Source organism: Exophiala bonariae (genome assembly GCF_035927105.1).
Source record: "Exophiala bonariae strain CCFEE 5792 chromosome Unknown scaffold_33, whole genome shotgun sequence".
Classification (NCBI taxonomy): Eukaryota; Fungi; Ascomycota; class Eurotiomycetes; order Chaetothyriales; family Herpotrichiellaceae; genus Exophiala; species Exophiala bonariae.
Genome location: NW_027042508.1, coordinates 99107 through 117903, shown reverse-complemented (window position 1 = coordinate 117903; position 18797 = coordinate 99107). Strand labels below are relative to the sequence as shown.

Sequence of the window (18797 nt, the reverse complement as noted above, 5' to 3'; positions counted from 1 at the left end):
ATCTGGACAGCCTAGGGTTTCATTTGGAATCGAGTATCAGTCGCGTTAGTGTTACTAGGGAGCGCTAGAAAGTGCTAGTCTCAGATTGGGAAGAAAGGAGCGCCGCCTTTAGAAGCTGCTAGGTGTCTCCCGACATTCTCCCATTGGCGGACTCCAAATTGAGATATCAGCCTTGGCATTACTGTGGCTGAACATTGACACTTTTGTTGACTCACTGCTCCGACAACATCACAGAAAAACAAGAGTCACCAACCTCGATAGAGTATTGACGGAAGCCTGCTCTGATAAACTTAAACACATCAATTCACCAGGGAGTTCTTTTTTGCAGTACACAAGCACACAAAACTGTCAGAGATCGCGAAGCGTAAGTGCCCTCCAGTGTGGGTTACTGAGCCCAGAACAGCCACCATGGCAGAGAGTGCAGACGCCAGCAAGTCTTTACCCGAGCGGATAAAGGACAAGGTCGAAAATGTTGTTGCCGACAAGAAGCCAAAGAAGGAGAAAGCCCCCAAGCAACACAAGGCTCCAAAAGAACCCAAGCCACAGGTTGCCAAACCACCCAAACCTCCCAAGACAGAAGCGACAGGCCCCGTCGACCCGGAGGCCATGTTCAAGGAAGGCTGGCTTGCTGGTGTGAGACGTGAGAGACCTGACGAAGAAGGCGTTGTTACTCGATTTCCTCCAGAACCTAATGGCTATCTTCATATCGGTCATAGCAAAGCAATCGCGATCAATTTCGGATTTGCCAGATTCTGGGGTGGCAAATGCAATCTGAGGTTTGATGATACCAATCCAGAGGCTGAGGAAGAAGTCTATTTCACCGCCATCGAAGACATTGTTCGATGGCTTGGTTTTGATCCTGCCCTCATCACCTACTCGAGTGACTTCTTTGATCAGCTCTATGAACTGGCAGAGAAATTGATCACACTGGATGGTGCTTACGTGTGCCACTGCACTGATGAACAGCTGAAAGATCAAAGAGGTGGAACAGACGTCAAGAACAAACATGAGCGATATGCATGTCCACACCGGAGTCGACCAATCGAGGAGTCATTGGCTGAATTCCGAGCAATGAGGGATGGGAAATACAAACCGAAAGAAGCCTTTCTGCGAATGAAGCAGGACATCACCAATGGAAATCCACAAATGTGGGATCTGGTCGCCTATCGAGTTCTCGAAAAGCCTCATCATCGGACCGGCGATAAATGGAGAATCTACCCGACATATGATTTCACGCACTGCCTATGTGATAGCTTCGAAGGCATCACCCATTCGCTCTGTACGACCGAATTCATCCTGTCCCGAGTGTCTTATGAGTGGCTCAACAATACGGTCGATGTGCCTCACAAACCAATGCAGAGAGAGTACGGACGTTTGAATGTGACGGGGACCGTTTTGTCCAAACGAAAGATCAAGAAGCTAGTGGACGACAAAATCGTCAACGGGTGGGATGATCCCAGACTTTACACTCTGGTTGCTCTACGCCGGAGAGGTATCCCACCGGGCGCCATCTTATCCTTTGTCAGTGAACTCGGGGTTACGACCGCGAAGATCAATATCCAAATCACAAGATTCGAGCAGTCTGTTCGGAAATATCTCGAATCGACCGTGCCCCGACTCATGGTAGTTCTGGATCCCATTCCAGTCATCATCGATGATCTCGCTGACGACCATTACGAGGAGATCGAAAATGCCTTTGGACCAAAAGACGTTGACATGGGTTCACACAAGATGCCATTGACCAAAACGGTATACATCGAGCGAGACGACTTCAGAGAGGAGGACAGCAAGGACTTTTTCAGAATGGCACCAGGCAAACCGGTAGGCTTGTTGAAGGTTCCATATCCAGTGATTGCGACAAGCTTCAAGAAGGACGAAGCCACAGGACTTGTCACCGAGATCCATGCCAAATATGACAAGCCAGCTCAGGGAGAGAAAGCCAAAAGACCCAAAGCCTACATCCAATGGGTTGCCAAAGCACCAGAACATGGCTCACCTGTCAATTGTGAGGTCCGAGTATTCCAGCCACTATTCAAGTCAGAAAATCCTGATGCAGTGGAGCCAAGCTTTATGGCAGACCTACGAGACGATAGCTTGCAGATATATCCCAATGCAGTTGCAGAAGTCGGTCTGAAGGAGATTCGCGAGAGAGCGCCATGGCCTGAGGAAGCGGGTGAGAAGAAGGGGCTTGCTGGGTTTGAATCAGTTCGGTTCCAAGCAATGCGGACCGGGTATTTCTGTTTGGACAAGGACACAGATGAGGCAGCGGGAAAGATTGTGTTGAATCGGATTGTTGGACTCAAGGAAGACACGGGCAAGACTGCGTGAGGAATGACTAATGAGTGACGGCAGAGTTCTCAGAGACATAGCTACGATCCACGATGGGATGGTGTCAATTGTGTTCAATGTGAATTTGTGTTAAAGATGGATTGGCCATGGATTCAATAACCAGATTTATGCAAGAGCAATACTGCCACCTCCTTGTGTCTTATATTTCTGTACTGTCTTCACCCATTCACAGTTTACAATGAGTTCGTATGAATACCTAGGGCTGTAGATAGTGTAGATGCAGTGCATCCATTCCCACGTGCGTCCTCCCGGGCTGCTGGTTAGTACAGATCCCAAGGGGAAGGGGCCCGGAGCCCGGATTTTGGGGCAAGAGCAACGTCATTCCTTCCTGGTCGACATTCGCGAGACCGGTGATTGGATTTGCCCGACCATCTTACGTTTCTGAATGCACCCTCACCTTGGAAGACATACTACTACTAATTAACGCTACTACCAGGTCGACTTTTCGCGTGCATCTGACCAGCGCTATATTCCATGCTTGAAAATTCATCCTTTTTGTATACCCAAACTATCCTTAACATTCAAGTTGTGGTAGGTGTACTTCATACCTAGACACTCGCTATGACCACTCAATAAGACGACCCTCCCAAAGACACGACCCTCCGTCAATGTCTTATATCGAGATCCAAAACAACCATGTCCGAACGCGACTCAGAGACCTCTTCCACCTCCTCGGTGAACCAAGCTAGCCCTCCTACCTCTCCCAGACCCGCACAAACTCACAGTCGCATGTCAAGTCAACATGTACCACTCATCCCAAGTCGACTGCGAGATTCCATGATCCTGTCTCCGGAGGACCGAATGGCAAGATCAAAATCGTCAGAAGAGATAGACCAGGGCCCTAGATTGACTCTATCCCCACCAGCACTAGAGCCAGAGACCGCACACCCTACCATTGTAGAACCCGAACCAGATTTGTTGTTAGACAGCAGAAATGGTCAGGTTCGAGGCCAAATTGACGAGCCAAGTTCACATGAAGTCAATGCCAGAACTAGCCTACTAGGAAACTACCACCACAATCACCGTGTCTGTGGGCGCAAGAATTGCAATCATGGCACGTTCTCCCCGAGTGCCCCTTCATTCAGAAGTGCCCGAAGTAGCATCGACAGTTCCATTCAATTTGGTGGTCGATACCCTGGTGCTATCGGCGAGGACGGAGGTCCAAGAGATCAAACCCACGGTATTTTGGGAGATAGTATAGCCGACTCTCTACCAGGCAGCAAAAGCATGAGCACAACTAACTGGTTGGCTAAGAGACATGGCATCAGCAGCCCAAGATTCATGTATTTCTCCTACTATTTCCCATTCGTCAAGTGGGTTCGACAATACCGGTGGGCGTGGTTTCAGGGCGATCTTATTGCAGCCCTCACAATGGCCTCCTTCTACATTCCAATGTCTTTGTCTTATGCTTCGAATTTGTCGCATGTTCCAGCCATCAATGGCTTATATTCCTTTGTCTTCAACCCCCTGATTTATGCCTTTTTGGGCACTTGTCCACAAATGGTTGTTGGTCCAGAAGCCGCCGGGTCTCTCCTTGTTGGGTCAGTGGTAAGATCCTCGATCGATCGAGGCAATTCTGGAGATGACAACGACGTGATCAATGCTCAGATTGCAGGAGTCGTTACTGCCACTGCAGGGGCTGTCATTTTTGTGGCTGGGTTAAGTCGTCTCGGCTTTCTCGACAGCGTTTTGAGTCGACCTTTTCTTCGAGGCTTTATTAGCGCCATTGGATTTGTTATCTTTGTTGATCAATTGATCCCGGAACTGGGCCTTACTGAGGTCGCCAGAGAGACTGGAGCTTCACACGGTAGCAGTGCACAAAAGGTGGTCTTCCTGGTGAGAAATATTGGAAAATCACATGGACTCACACTGGCCGTTTCTCTCACAAGTTTTGTCATTATCATGCTCTTCCGGTAAGAACCATGTTTTCCACCCACTCTCGAATTCGTCTGACATGATCAGGACGCTCAAGCGCAAGCTCCAGCCAAGGTTCCCTTCAGTCGCTTATTTCCCTGACCGCTTTCTCGTTGTTGCGTTATCTGCAGTTCTCACTTGGGCTTATGGGTGGGACAAGCAAGGCCTGGATGTACTCGGGAAAGTCGAGTCTGCCACAGGATCTAAAGCCATTCCTTTTCACTGGCCTTTTCAATTTTCACACATGAAGCACATCGACTCTGCTCTAAGCACTTCGTTCTTGATTGCATTACTAGGATTTTTTGAGTCGTCCGTGGCAGCGAAAAGTTTAGGGGAAGGCACACATGGGCTGCAAGGCATGACCCTGAGCGCCAACCGAGAATTGATCGCTTTGGGAACCGCCAACATGGTGGGAGGCTGCTTCATGGCTCTGCCTGGCTTTGGTGGCTATGGCAGGAGCAAGGTCAATGCTTCGACTGGTGGAACCACTCCTATGAGTAGCATCCTACTCAGCTTGATTACACTTTTCTGCGTGTTTTTCGTGGTCCCCTATTTCTATTACTTACCAAAAGGAGTACTTTCGGCCATGATATCGGTGGTTGCATATTCGCTCATTGAAGAATGTCCTCATGATATCAAATTCTTCTCCAAAATCAGGGGTTGGACAGAGTTGTGCTTGATGTCTGCTATCTTTTTAGCAACTGTCTTTTATTCCCTGTCGACCGGAATCGCATTGGGCATTGGATTGTCCTTACTATCGCTCATTCGCCATGCTACGAAACCTCGGATACAGATTCTGGGACGTTTGCCAGGAACCGATCGATTCGAAAATGCTGAGAATTCTCCGGAGAACATCGAATATATTGAGGGCTGCCTGATCGTCAAGATCCCTGAGCCTCTGACGTTCGCCAACACTGGCGAGCTGAAGAACCGACTTCGACGACTCGAACAGTACGGCACCAACGCCGCACACCCATCTCTCCCCCGAGTCCGACACGAGGACAACAACAAGAACGTCATCTTCGACGTTCACGGCGTCACCAAGATTGACGGTTCTGGCACTCAAGTCTTTACGGAGATAGTGGAGGCGTACGTCAAACGGGGCACGAGAGTCTTCTTCTGCCGGCTCCCTCATCGACGGAGCAAAGTGTTTCAGAGCTTTGAGCGAAGCGGCATCGTCGAGCTCTGCGGTGGGAAAACGCACTTCGTGGGCAGTGTGGAGGAAGCGTTGCGCCTGTCGGAAGCGGAGGATCTAGAAAGATATTTTGACGAGCGGTTGGCCGGTCATGAAAGGGATACGCAATGGTGATAGCTCAGGCTTGCTTGGACAGCAGAGCAAGTGTATAAAACGAGAACAAAAAGTTTGGATTGCACATGAAAATATGATTGAGAAGACTATAACACATTTCCATGATTGATGACATGAGTGCGATGACGCCGCTCTTATTTCCCGTTTCACCTTCAGAACTTAGGAAAGAACATAGGCGTCTCCCTCTTCCAGCGCTGATAATCCTCACGATCGCCAAACTTCTTATCATATTTCTTCTCGCTGAGTGGAATGCCCGAGACCTTGAAGAGCAGAAACGTGACAAACGCCGGGCTCACACCGGCGGCCAACAGCGCCACGATCTTCCCAGTCAACAATCCGCTGCCTACGCTCGAGAAGCCCATGCCCGCGACGCCAGCCTTACTGGCCAGCACGCCGCCCGCCAACGTCGCAATGCCGGTCCACAGCGTACTCTCGCCGAAGTAGTTCGGATGTCGGGATTTGCTCCACAGGCCGCGCGTCAGAAAGTCCTCGTCGTGCTTCTTCTCCTTCTTCTCGCGGCTCCATGCGCTTTTCTGGCGGTCGGCCGTCGCTTCGAAGCCTAGGCCGCCTAGGTACAGTGCCACGCCGAGGATGTCGGTCAGTGAGACGAGCGAGCCAAGCGCGGTGAAGGTCGAGGGCGCGAGGGAGTTGATCGATAGCACGGGGAGGAGGCATAGGGAGACCCAGACTGCTTGGGCGAAGAAGGCGCCGAGAAATTTTGGAAGGGATGTGCGGATCGTCTCGAATCGGGAGTCGGAGCCGTCTTTTAGGATGCGTTGGAAGAGGAATGTTCCGACTATGGATCGGGGTGTCTTGTTAGTCTAAAGCATTGAGGGAACTCAGAAAGGTTGGTGTCCTTACGTCTCGCAGCCCAGATGGTGACAGCGGCGCTGAGCACGACCTGGCGCCAGTTAAATCCGTATGGGCCGGCGGTGCCGTTGAAGGCACTGAGCAGACTCGGCCAGGCTGGCTTCGCGGCCCCAGCCACTGCTGCTGTGGCGCGGGCACGCATGGCGGGTAGGTATAGGCTCAAGGCCGTGCAGGACAGATATGTCAGGGAGCCTGAGAGGTCATAGAAGCGTTCGGTCTGTCCGAGGATCGAGGGCACGGCGACGGCGGCTTGGATCCCGAATGCCAGTCCGACGCTGGGGATCAGGTTGCGCAGGAACGGATTGCGGAAGTTCGTCGCCATTAGGAGAGAATGTAGGATCGCCATTGTTGGACTTTGGGTACAGAGGACGAGAATAGTTGTGAGGAGCGAAGTGTTTCACAGCAAAGACGGGGTTGAGAAATCATAGAGAGAAGTGCTTCAGAGAACGGACCTACCGTTTTATGGCAATTGACATGTATGAGAAGGTTGAGATCAAGATTTAACCGTGCTCAAACTGGCAACCATTAGCAGTCAGGCGTCCTGAACTCTCGAGGACATGTCGTGCTTCACATGTTGGGAGTCGAGTATTTTGTGTTTGGGTCGCGATCGAAGCGCAAAAGTGTATGACGACGATTTCCAGTGATGGAAGCTTGACATCGAAGCCAAAATACGAGCTAAAGAAAGACCCACCGCATGTGATCTGGCTCGGAACAAATTGACCCCGCGCTCCGGTGGGATGATATTAATTTTTTGGAGAAATGAATACGGATGGCCATTATGCGGCGAACCTTCTTCGCATCGTCCTGAGTGACTCGACCCGATTTCGAGAAAGACGCAAAAATGGACCAAGGGGAGTCCTTGATGCCAGGTGCGTTTCCCGAGCCTGCGCCAGAGGAAGTCCCTGCATCAACCAGAGTCCCCAAAAAACGCTTCGTTGGGAGGAGGACTGCGGAGGCGCAGGCCAAGCAAAGGCAACAAGATGGGATTTCATCCGTGGAAGAGACGACGGCGATTGTCCAGAACAGTATGATATAATACCCATCCCATTATTCACATGTCCCTTGTTGACATCTCTAGCACAACGAAAGACCCCTCGAGCCTTGAATCAGATCCCTCGTGACATCCTTGACGACCCCGACATTCAAGCCGCCATCTCCCTGCTACCCCAGAACTACAGTTTCGAGATTCCTAAGACGATACACCGGATACGGACTCTTGACGCTAAAAGGGTGGCTTTACAGTTCCCCGAAGGCCTTCTCATGTTCGCTACAACTATTTCCGATATATTGACGCAGTTCTGCCCTGGAAGCGAGACGCTGATCATGGGAGATGTCACATATGGCGCATGCTGTATAGATGACTACACCGCAAGGGCACTTGGTTGTGACTTACTGGTACACTATGCACACAGTTGTTTAATTCCAGTGTCGGCCACCAAGATCGCTACGCTATACATATTCGTCGATATCTCTCTCGATACAAAGCATCTGGTGAGCACTCTGTCAAGAAACATCCCGCCGGGAAAGACTATTGCCATGGTGGGTACTATCCAATTCAATTCCACTCTCCATACTATCAGACCGGCTCTTGAAGCCGAAGGTTTGAAATTGGTGGTTCCTCAAATCATGCCGTTGAGCAAAGGTGAGGTCCTAGGGTGTACAGCTCCAAAGATCACTCCTGATGCCAATGTTGATCTCATCTTATACCTTGGAGATGGCCGGTTTCATCTTGAAGCGGCCATGATAGCAAATCCTGACATGCCAGCCTACCGATATGATCCATACTCGAGAAAGTTAACAAGAGAGACTTATTCTCACGAGGAAATGCTAGATATGCGGTCCACGGCAATCAACACGTCAAAGAAAGCCAAGAAATGGGGATTGATCCTTGGTGCTCTAGGACGGCAGGGGAATCCACATATCTTGACCATGATCGAGAATTACCTGAATCAACAAGGTATCCCATTTGTCAATTTACTACTTAGCGAGATCTTTCCCGGAAAGCTGGCCTTGTTCGAAGATGTCGACTGTTGGGTCCAAGTGGCATGTCCGCGCCTGAGTATTGATTGGGGTTATGCTTTTCCTCGCCCCCTGTTGACACCATATGAGGCACTAGTGGTTCTCGGTGCAAAACAGGGATGGGAGAAGGATGATGGCGTCTATCCTGTTGATTACTATGCCAATAATGGCCTTGGAAGAACAACTGAAAAACTTGCTGCACAAGTTGGCGTTGCGGGTTGAGCGTCGTTCCATTGCCCTTCCTTTGTGGAAGCATTATTTACCCAAAATCCTAAAGTCGGCAGGAAAACAGTGTCAAATATGCATTCACAGCTTACAGTTTGCAGGGCGTGGCCAAGTCATTTGCCATAAGAGTGGAGTGGACTGAGCAGAACCATATGGTTAAGCTGACTACGATCCTCATTCCAATTCCCTCGTCGAGCTATAAGAATGTCCAGTGGCTATGCAACAGTTGCGGAAGGACCTTTCTGGCCCACAGGGCTTGCCACATCTCCGCTACCCCGTGCATATATCGCGTTCCAAAATCCGGTCAGAGAAAGATGTCAGTGGATACGTCCTTCATCCTCCAATGTCATGAGTGCTGAGATGAGCATCGCAGCATTATAAAAGCGATGATTGGGCGTAAGCAGATATTGCGAGTATGGCTATACGCCGCCTAGGATTATACCCGCGTCTTGGGATTTCTACTTCAATCGCCCCGAGGTCCTCCTGCACAAGAATGATAACGAATCTTGGAGACGAGTCTTACGACCGTCGGATCCCACCAGGAAGGACGCTGGGTTACGCTAGCGGCGGACTCTATGGACATGACAGGTTGTCTGTATAGGATAATGGTTTACGGTTGAGCGTCAGATCTTGGTAGCAGCCCCATTTTCACTCGACATCGTCCAAACCCATGCAAAACGTCTCAATAAGGATGCAGGGTTTATCGCTAGCTCATATTGTCTATCAAGGTAAATTTTGCACAATTATTTGCACTCACCTCCTTTGAACCCATCGACAGGTGTTGCTGATGCGACAACTACCACTAGAAGGACATTAGCCATTGTCCATTGTATTCGACTTGAGTATCCACGAAAGCCCGGGGGTAGATATGGTTTATACAATATTATTCCATCGCGAACCCATCATGGTTCTGATGATTAGAAATAAATACAAAGAGTAAAATTCCATGGGTAGTAAATTCGAGCAAGTCTAACTCGTATATGGATTGAAAGGCATTCTCTCAATATCCTGAATGTCAACATGTTTCTCGCCGAGGTTCTACCGTCGACTGTCGACTTCAGAATGTCTCTTTCACGATCTTAACTAACAAAGATATTGTCACTACGATCAAAAGCCGATCCTCTCACCCAAACATCTTTGCCCGATTTGGGCTGGTATGCATTCGGACATCCATGTAGTTGTCCGCTTTCATGAACAATCGGTCTTCGCGGGCGAACATTTACGATGCACCATCACTTTCAGAAACGTTGCAAATCTCTCAGAACCTGTAACTCCAGCACATGCACCTCGACGCAGTAGTCGACGCGAAAGTATCAGTCAAATCGCCAGTCAAGCAACCAGAATCAATGCTGCCAATCGAGTTGGTCCCAATGGACGAACAAACAGCAGCAGCGATCACTCCACCGAGATAAGCGGTCGCCATCGACCTAACTCATCCTTTCATACTCCAAACAGCACAGGCACAAGCGACAATGAGACTCGTCCACCACGTCCAGGCCACAAACAACAAAGATCTGTTTCGATAATCTCTGTAACTTCTCCGATAACAGCAGGTGATCTAGCCGACTCGAATAGCAGCAGTTGGGCAAAGCAACAACGACTTAGTCACCACCAGCGATCTTCCACTGTTGGTACTCAGCATGGTAGGTCATCAATTCAGGATCCCCTTTTGTTGTAAGTTCATTGTTGACTAGAATACCAGCCTTTCCAAATCCACATAGTCGGAGGGACTCTCCGACGGGACTACACCTTGCTGTCAAAGGTGGCCGTCGCAGTCCGTTATCACCGGCTACCAGTAGGAGCCGTGACTCTACTCCCGATTTCAAATTCCCACCCGATAGACCAGATCCTCAGTTTCTGAATGTGGATCGCGATGACAGTAAAACAGAAAGCCCAGTTACTCAAAGTGCTTCCCATGCCAGCCAAGTTGCCAGCGAAAGAAGTAGTGGCGACTTTTACTCGCTAAGCAATCATTCTCAGGAAACTTTGATGTCCGAGCAACCTTCTGTTCTATCAGACATTCGACCAACGTTAAATTATGGCAACTTACACCTACGGAAACCGGCGTTGAAACCACAGCACAAGCCTCAAGCGGTGAATTTGCTGATGGGCTATGCACAGCTCGGCGCCACTTTCACGCTGGACGCGTCCTTGATCGATCAGTCTCATTTCGAAGAAGTGAAAAATAAAGGCTTTCTCGGCGGTCAAGCTGGGGGAGGTGTCGTTGGCGTGAAGAAGCCGAGGCCAAATAGTGGTTTCTTAGGGACTTTCAACTTTAATAGTATTGGAGACTCCTTGAACAGTTTGATGGGAGGAGACAACATGAGCAGCGTGAAAGAGATGCATGCTGTCACCAATGCCCGAGCCATTCCTCTTCTCTCCACGCCTCAATCGTTACTCTTTGTCGACTTACATCTCGAACCCGGCGAAGAACGAAGTTACTCATATAATTATCCGCTTCCACATGGTCTGCCATCAAGTCATCGTGGTAAGGCCATCAAAATATCTTACAACCTTACCATAGGTGTTCAAGGCTTACCTGGAAGTCGCGACGCCCACACCGTTCGACAAGTCAACATTCCTGTCCGGGTGTTCTCTGGGGTCAATTACGATGGTGAGATATACGGTCATGATCTTATGCAACCACATGTTATCCTCCGTGATTTGGCCCGGATAAATTCTATCTCTTCGCCAGAAGATCCCGAAGAACCCGCAACACCAACCACCAAATCCGACGACGTCTTCACAACTGAGTTCCTCCAGTTTGTCGATAACCTTTTAGATCGGAACAGAAGACGCCAATCAAGCAGCGGTACCATGGAAGCGTTTCTCAGTAGCCAAGCCGCAGGAGATCATCGAAAAGCCGTCCAGTCCATTAATCGTGCGATTCTGTTCGGAAACCAGCTACAGGATCAAGAGTCCAGCTCCAATCGCTTTGACATTTCTCGGAATGGTCTTCGAGTTGCAGTAATTGTTATCGACCGACCATTGCATCGCTTGGGAGAGACAATCACCGCTGTCGTCGACTTCTCCGAAGGTCAGGTCCCCTGTTCAATGTTGAGGTCCACGCTCGAGACTTCAGAAAAAGTGACCCCCTCACTCGCAGTCCGTTCCGCTGCGACCATCAGCCGCATCACACGCAAGACATACGTAGGACGCTCCGAGAACGTACTATTCTCCAGACGCGCGACCTTCGCCCCAAGTATTCCAGCCTCAGCAACTCCCACATTCGTCACTACAGGTGTGAATCTCGAATGGAGTCTCCGCTTCGAATTCGGAACCATCAAGATCCCAGAGGACGAAGAAGGGGAGGAGAGGGACGTCAAGCCTGCTTTCACCCTTTTAGAGGAAGTCGTCAAGGACGAGCGCGGCACGGTTAACGTTGCGGTTGAGAATCTGGATTGTGAGACGTTTGAGGTCGTCATTCCCATCACCGTATACGGGGATCTCGTCCCTGATGGTCGAGAGGGTGAAGACGTTGCTGGCGTGCCTATATGACGTTGTAGCTTTAGCTAGACATCAAACCGCATTTCAGAATCCCGGCATATTTGCCACCTGCTTTATAGCCTTTTTGAAATACCATAAACGTTCAATTGCTTCCACGCCACGCTTAGATTGGCATAAAGGGATATGTAGTACAGCTGAGCGACCAGCAACCCCTTTGACGCTACGATTGACCTACCCCATGGAACTAACGCATTCACAACCTCGCCCTCTTCGCCTCCTCAAACCGCCTCCTCTCCAACGCCTTCAACTCGGCCCTCTTGATCTTCCCACTGATAGTCTTAGGCAGGAACTTTGCATCGACGAATTCGATCTTGCGTGGGTACTTATACGGCGCGGCATTCTCCTTGCAGAAGTCCTGGAGTTCCTTGACAAGGTTTGCTGTTTCTGCTTCTTTATTTCCTTTGATCTTGGAGAACGCAGCGTCTGTGAGGACGACGAACGCTTTCACGACCTCGTCGCGCGCCGGGTCCGGCGAGGACACGACTGCGGATTCGACGACCGAGGGGTGGAGTTTCAGTGTTGATTCGACTTCAAATGGACCTTCAGTGTGCATTTTGTCAGTCAGTGGGTTGCATTGATCTCATCGTAATTAACTTACCGATCCGGTAGCCACTGGAATTGATAACATCGTCGCTCCGGCCCACGAACCAGAAATACCCGTCTGAATCCCGACTTGCGCGGTCCCCCGTGATGAAGAACCGGTTTCCGTTCGCGTAAGTCTTGATCTTGTTATCGATCTTCCCTGTCGCACGGTCGATATACCCCTCGAACATCCCGAAGAAGGCGTTCTTCTCATCGCCAGAGGACCCAGATGACACCACAATCGCGATATCACCCTCAACCTCATCCGCCGTAACGTTCCCCTCTGCATCCACAACGGTCAACGGCACACCAGGCACTGGTTTTCCCATACTGCCCGGCCTAACCGGATTACCCCTCTGGTTTGCACAGATGACAATGGTCTCCGTCTGCCCATACGCATCAAAGATCTCAATCCCGCCAGTCATATCCTTCCACGTGCGTATGACACTCTCATTCAACGGCTCCCCGGCACCACAACAATGGCGTAGGGCCATCGGCCTCCCTGCTTCCGACGCAAAGAACTTCCGACTCTCCTCGAGCACCAGCTGCCGATAGACCGTGGGCGGGGCACACAGCGTGGTGATGGGAAAGCGGTTCAAGACCCTCAGCGTCCGTTCCGCGCTGAACGCCAGTCTGTCGTCGTGCACGAACAGTGTCGCGCCGCAGTTCCACGCGCTGAAGAACGACCATGCCGCCTTCGCCCACCCTTGCTCCGAAAGGTTCCAGTACACTTCCCCGGGCGATAGTTGCAGCCAGTGGATGCCCGTCAGGGCGTGCGCGAGCGGATACGATGTCTGCGTGTGCAGTACGACTTTCGGCGGGCCTGTGGTTCCCGATGTAAAGAACGTGAGGGCCTGGGACTTGGGCGTTAGCGACAATGGGACGGCATACTCTGCATCCGGTGGGATCTTCTCCAGCGCCGCCTGGAAATCAATGACTTCACTACCATGTTCAGACCCCGGGTACACGACTCCTTCGATCTGAATCACAGTCCTGAGCTTCGGACACTGGCGCCGCACCTGGAGACATTTCGCGACGGCGGCCTCGTCGCCGATGAACGCCGCGGCCTGCGACACCAGCAAGCGCGACTCGATGTCCTTGGCGACCAGCAGTGTCGTGCACGGGCACATGATGACGCCGGACCGCAGACACGCCGTCGCGACCTCCCACCACGGGGGGATCCGCGACGAGATCAGGATGCATGTCTCGCCCTGCTTGATTCCGAGCGAGGCGAGTAGTGTGGCGATGCGGTGCGACTGTCGAGAGAAATGCCGGTACGTCAGTTTTTTGGTACTTGTGAGGGTCTGGTCCGTCCAGTGCAACGCGATTTGCGATGGGGATTCACTCGCCCAGCGGTCGACGATGTCGCGGGCGAAATTGAACGTTGTTGGGAGGCGGAGTGGGGAAACGGGGACCTGTGACGGAGTCGGTGATGGCATGGTGCTGGTGCCGAGGTTGTTATGTATATCCCAATCCTGCAGATGGTTCCTCTACTTTGCTCGAGGGAAGAGATGGCTTATTTATATCGCTTTAGGAAGTTGTATGGCTTTAATTTGTGAACATGTATCGAAGGAAAGGGGGTACGGCAGCACTTCTCGGGATAACGGAGTGACCATGGGGAGAAGCTTCGAACGAGTCGAGAACTTCGACATGCACAAGGCTGGCCGATCAATTATTTATCCCCAATCCGGGCATATACCGAGTCTGCGCCGTGGTCTTGCTCCACACCGACTGTGGGGGAAAGCTGGCACAGCGGGGCATAGTATGAGAATTTGTTGCAAATTAGCTGTTCATGCACGGTATGTCAACAGTGGACTTCCCATACCTACATACCCAGGTCGCTAGGGAGGAGTACGATTGAGAAGGAGAGTTCGACTCGCCTAGAAAGACAACTCGGGCTGGGTGTTAAAAATTGTGGCTGTCGCCAAATGTCTCAGAGGAGGAAGACACATGGCTTTGAAAACCCAATCAACTTTGAAAGTTGTCGTCGAGGAAAAAGACCATGATATTATTTTATCATCTGTATGGACAGAACACCACACCGTCCCGCCCCATCCATGGGGATCCAAATCATCAAGCCCCGACTTTTGATATGATATGAAATAACCCCTCCGTTATCATCACTTCTTTCGAAGAGGGATTAAAAGACGTTCGCGCGCGCATGGTGATGATGTTGCTGCGGCTTGGTCTATTCCCCTTTCTTCACATGGACACCATAATGTTCATTGGACTCCTTTTTTTCTCCGTTTCTTTCCCATGACAAGTCTCTTCAGGAAAACGCCTCGCCATTCTGGCGGCCTAAAAGCCGCCTCCACGCACCACTCATGCGGGGAAAAATAACACACATTAACGATTAAGCCTTATCTCATGCAGACCCTTTGCTCCCTTGGACGGACCCGACACAGCAACAAAAGAAAACTCGTAGAATTTGGGATTCTTGGGGTATCAACAACGACGGCACAGGAATAAGAGAAGAGCGGCACCCGCCTCCACCTGCGGGTGACAGACGAGGTACCGTCCTGTCGCAAATATTATCCAACATTAGGCCGGAAACAAACGCCCTGGTGCATTTCGATCGGGGTTGAATGAGAGTGAATGTTTTTATTCTTGAGGTTCATTTGATAGTCGTGGCCGCTTCAAGGGCTGTTCGGGTTCATCATTACTAATTTCTTGGAATCGTTTTTCCAACTCGTCGAATTTGCGTTTCAGCTCGTCCCGCTCCTTGAATGCGCGGTCGCGCTCCGTGCGGAGAGTGTTTTCATTATCTGAATAGACCATGTTGATCACCTCCAACTCAGAAACTCTTGTTCGGAGGTTGGTATTTGCGGCGACGAGTTGCTCGTAGCTCATGGGTGCTTCCAGGTGTCGGTCCGTCCCCAGAGAGATTGCGCTCGGGGAAGGTTGGCTGAAGTGCATGGCGGGGAGGGAAGGAGAGCCGTTAAAGTGATGGTCGTTCATGGTGGCACCGTCGAACAAGTGTTGGGGGGCGATGTTGGGGTCGTGAAGCGCGCCAGGCGTTCCCGTTCGCGATATCGGGGAGTGCGAGCGATCTGAAGTTACGGATGTTGCCATCTGAGAAACGCGACGGTGTGGATTGATGCCATTTGGTGGAGACACCATTTCAGACTGAGAGGCGGGAAGACCATTCTGATCAAACTGGAACCAGTCAGTACAACTCAAGGAGACCAAACCACCACACACACCTTCTTCTTGGGACCTTGGTTGGCCGTCTTGACTCTGTTTCGGCTCTTGATCACATCGGTCTTGAGACTGATTGGACGAGGGCGGCCATGGAGTTTGAGGAAGAGGCCACAGGCGTTGCAGAGGACGGATCCTGCTTCGTCCCGTCGCCATAGAGGAGTCGTCGATGTCTGACAGTTCTGACAGACAGGCTGTGAAAAAGGTAGATTGTGGTCAGCACCTGGTAAAGAAGCGGCCATTGCTTTTCCGCAATGTGACGGAGATGGGAATACCAGTGGGGGAATTGGGAAATTCACGATAAGATAAGTGAGGAAGACGAGGTTGAGAGCGGATGGAGAAATGCGCGTCCAGCTGTCTGACGGGTGGAGATGACCGCAGATGGCTCTCGAGAAAGTGGGAGAATCCACCGTCAGACAAAACCGGACTAAATTCAATCGCTGGGCGAACTTGGAGGCGACAGATATTCGGTGGCAGGGAACTTGGACCACCACCACAACTTGAACTTACTGGTGCACTTCCCGCTATTCCTGGCGTTGGAATCGGTGGCATAATGCCTGGAAGACTCATCGGTGATGATCCATAACTGCCCGAGAATGTCCTATTCCATCATCAGTATCTCGTCCATTTCTTGACTCTTTCTCGCGTACCTGATGGGTGGTGGGGTTGCAGACAACGATGTCAGAGACGACAATCCAGGTAAGGCGGGTCGTGGTTCACTGTGCTGGTAAACCCCAAGGCTCAAGCTGGCACTTCGAGTATGAAATTGAGATTGAGTATGGAATAAACTGCTCGCTGTGGGAAGAACGGTCGATGATGGTCTTGAAATCTCTTTCCCATATGCTGCAGATGGTGGCAACGGTGAGAGTCCTCGATAATGATCCCTCCTCGTTGTCCCGTACTCGTCGAGTCTTGATTCAATTAGAGGAGTTGAAGCCGGTCGGTAAGGGGGGTCAATCGGAGAGGCTCGATAGAGCGGTGCTGCTACTGCGGAAGCCGTGTTCGCTATGGTTGGAGACCAATACGCGGTCTCAACGATTACTAGAGGTCAGGAGAGGACGCCGTGGGTAGGCCAAAGGAATGACTGAAGTCGAAGAATCTATCACGACTGTGTACAAGACATCAAACGAGTGACGATATCAATATCCAGAACACAAAAACGAGTGTTACAGAATCGAGGAGATAGCAGACCGTCTATCGATAGACGGGAGCCTCGAGCCTTTTGGGTCTTATCCAATACAATCTCTCAGTCAGGGGCCCTTGGTACGAGGTAGGCCAGTGACTGAGGATCCCTACGGAGTATGCAGGTAGGATATTGGACTCTGGGTCCCGCTTCGTCAGCCCAGGAAGCATGGCTGATAGCGCCTTGTCGGAGCTCGGACGCGTCTCTCAACATGACTTAAAATAATGTCCGTACCTGGTAGTACTTTCGCGAGGATAATTCCACCTGATTCGAACAGACCAGTTGTATATCTGACTGCCAGGCTGTAGAATTCGATGCCCCTCCTCAGAATCATTTGCAATGCTTCTGATACATTTCCATTGGAGCTACATGCTCGTCCTGGTGGCAGTGAAGACCATCGAGAAGAGGGGTGACCTGTGTGCAGATTGGCGCTTCGAAGATCTGGGGAAATGGATTGTAAAATTGGTTAATTTTATGATGTGGATATCCGGCTGCCGACGAGCCCCTTTTCCTATGCTGGTCACGCTGGTCAACCACGCTGCAATTTTTCTGGCGGGAGCAGCCGCAATTGGACGTTGGCTTTGACAGGAAGCTGTCGAAAGAATTGTAAATTTGACCGCATTCACCTTGGTCAGGCAAAGATTGAATTCCGGAGGCGGGATACTTGTCGTCGAAGAAGAGAATTCAAGATACGAGTTATCAGGGTCGGCTTCAGCCTTCAGTGGTACCAAAACCTACCCATTCTCGTACGGCCACGTTGACAACCCGACTAACGAGCGCAAGGCTCCACGCCCGGGGCGCATCGGTGAAACAGACTGAGGATCAGCAATCTCAGCAATCGTCATTGATGGTATTGGCTGGCCCCTGAGATAGACCGCCGTTGTAATCGGCCAGGGCAGCAAGCCATCGACAGGCGAAAAAGGGTCAAGACGATGGCTAATCTAAAATGAATGTGGACCAATGTCTCGGCTGTTGTTGATTATGCTTAAATTTAACGTAGCTTTTAACCAGATATGGCCTCAAGAGCGCCGCTCACCAAAGAGGCTCAACTTGAAGAAAAATCAAGGAGGATTCAGCCATGGAACACAAGCGATGAAATTTCAGGAATAATCCGATACTAATGAGAGGAGGCTGTGCGGTTGCAGTGAGGCGAGGACGAGGAGTTCTGCCTTCAGCACCATTAGGTTTTGGGACTGGAGACGAGCAGGTCAATGTACGAATACAAGGTATCGACGGGAGGGTACCTAGGTCCTGTCTTTCTAGGCGCCAACCAAGGTTCTGGGCATGCCCATTAAGGGATGTCCAGCCTAGAACCACCTACCAACCATAAAGGACAGGTCCCAGAAGCACCGAGCTCGGCTGACCTAATAATGGGACTTAGCCACCACGCATAGGCATCAGCCACTTATGCGGCACAGCCCTTATTGCACTGGATCATTAATGCAACCTGGTTCTTTATCCTTTATTTGCTGGACACTTTGGTAACCGACATCCCGAACAGGCCTTCCTTGCGTTCGGACACCAAAAGTAAAGTCGAACATCATTCTCCCTCCACCACCTACCTAAGCACGATCAGTTTTGGCAACTATAATCATCTGTAATGGCACACGGAAGAAGGTCAACTGTCTTCTAGAGTTCGAT

At 50.8% G+C, this 18797-nt stretch overlaps 7 protein-coding genes across 7 annotated transcripts; 4 read left to right on the top strand and 3 right to left on the bottom strand.

Moving 5' to 3' along the window:
* Window positions 1-408: 408 nt before the first annotated feature.
* LTR84_008709 (uncharacterized protein) lies at window positions 409-2328 on the top strand (the record flags this gene model as incomplete). Its single annotated transcript, XM_064852254.1, has 1 exon — window positions 409-2328. One exon carries the CDS (start codon window positions 409-411, stop codon window positions 2326-2328), a length of 1920 nt encoding a protein of 639 aa, XP_064701528.1.
* Window positions 2329-2985: 657 nt separating this feature from the next.
* LTR84_008708 (uncharacterized protein) lies at window positions 2986-5572 on the top strand (the record flags this gene model as incomplete). The annotated part of the gene is made up of 2 exons (XM_064852253.1): window positions 2986-4262; window positions 4312-5572. The coding sequence occupies 2 exons, from the start codon at window positions 2986-2988 to the stop codon at window positions 5570-5572; spliced, it is 2538 nt and encodes an 845-aa protein (XP_064701527.1).
* A 152-nt stretch (window positions 5573-5724) lies between these two features.
* Window positions 5725-6788, bottom strand: LTR84_008707 (uncharacterized protein; the record flags this gene model as incomplete). Its single annotated transcript, XM_064852252.1, has 2 exons — window positions 5725-6368; window positions 6434-6788. 2 exons carry the CDS (start codon window positions 6786-6788, stop codon window positions 5725-5727), a joined length of 999 nt encoding a protein of 332 aa, XP_064701526.1.
* A 495-nt stretch (window positions 6789-7283) lies between these two features.
* Window positions 7284-8683, top strand: DPH1 (Diphthamide biosynthesis protein 1; the record flags this gene model as incomplete). Its single annotated transcript, XM_064852251.1, has 2 exons — window positions 7284-7467; window positions 7521-8683. The coding sequence occupies 2 exons, from the start codon at window positions 7284-7286 to the stop codon at window positions 8681-8683; spliced, it is 1347 nt and encodes a 448-aa protein (XP_064701525.1).
* A 1159-nt stretch (window positions 8684-9842) lies between these two features.
* LTR84_008705 (uncharacterized protein) lies at window positions 9843-12184 on the top strand (the record flags this gene model as incomplete). Its single annotated transcript, XM_064852250.1, has 2 exons — window positions 9843-10329; window positions 10389-12184. The coding sequence occupies 2 exons, from the start codon at window positions 9843-9845 to the stop codon at window positions 12182-12184; spliced, it is 2283 nt and encodes a 760-aa protein (XP_064701524.1).
* A 202-nt stretch (window positions 12185-12386) lies between these two features.
* LTR84_008704 (uncharacterized protein) lies at window positions 12387-14214 on the bottom strand (the record flags this gene model as incomplete). Its single annotated transcript, XM_064852249.1, has 2 exons — window positions 12387-12733; window positions 12792-14214. 2 exons carry the CDS (start codon window positions 14212-14214, stop codon window positions 12387-12389), a joined length of 1770 nt encoding a protein of 589 aa, XP_064701523.1.
* Window positions 14215-15376: 1162 nt separating this feature from the next.
* LTR84_008703 (uncharacterized protein) lies at window positions 15377-16215 on the bottom strand (the record flags this gene model as incomplete). Its single annotated transcript, XM_064852248.1, has 2 exons — window positions 15377-15931; window positions 15979-16215. 2 exons carry the CDS (start codon window positions 16213-16215, stop codon window positions 15377-15379), a joined length of 792 nt encoding a protein of 263 aa, XP_064701522.1.
* Between the last annotated feature and the right edge of the window lie 2582 nt (window positions 16216-18797).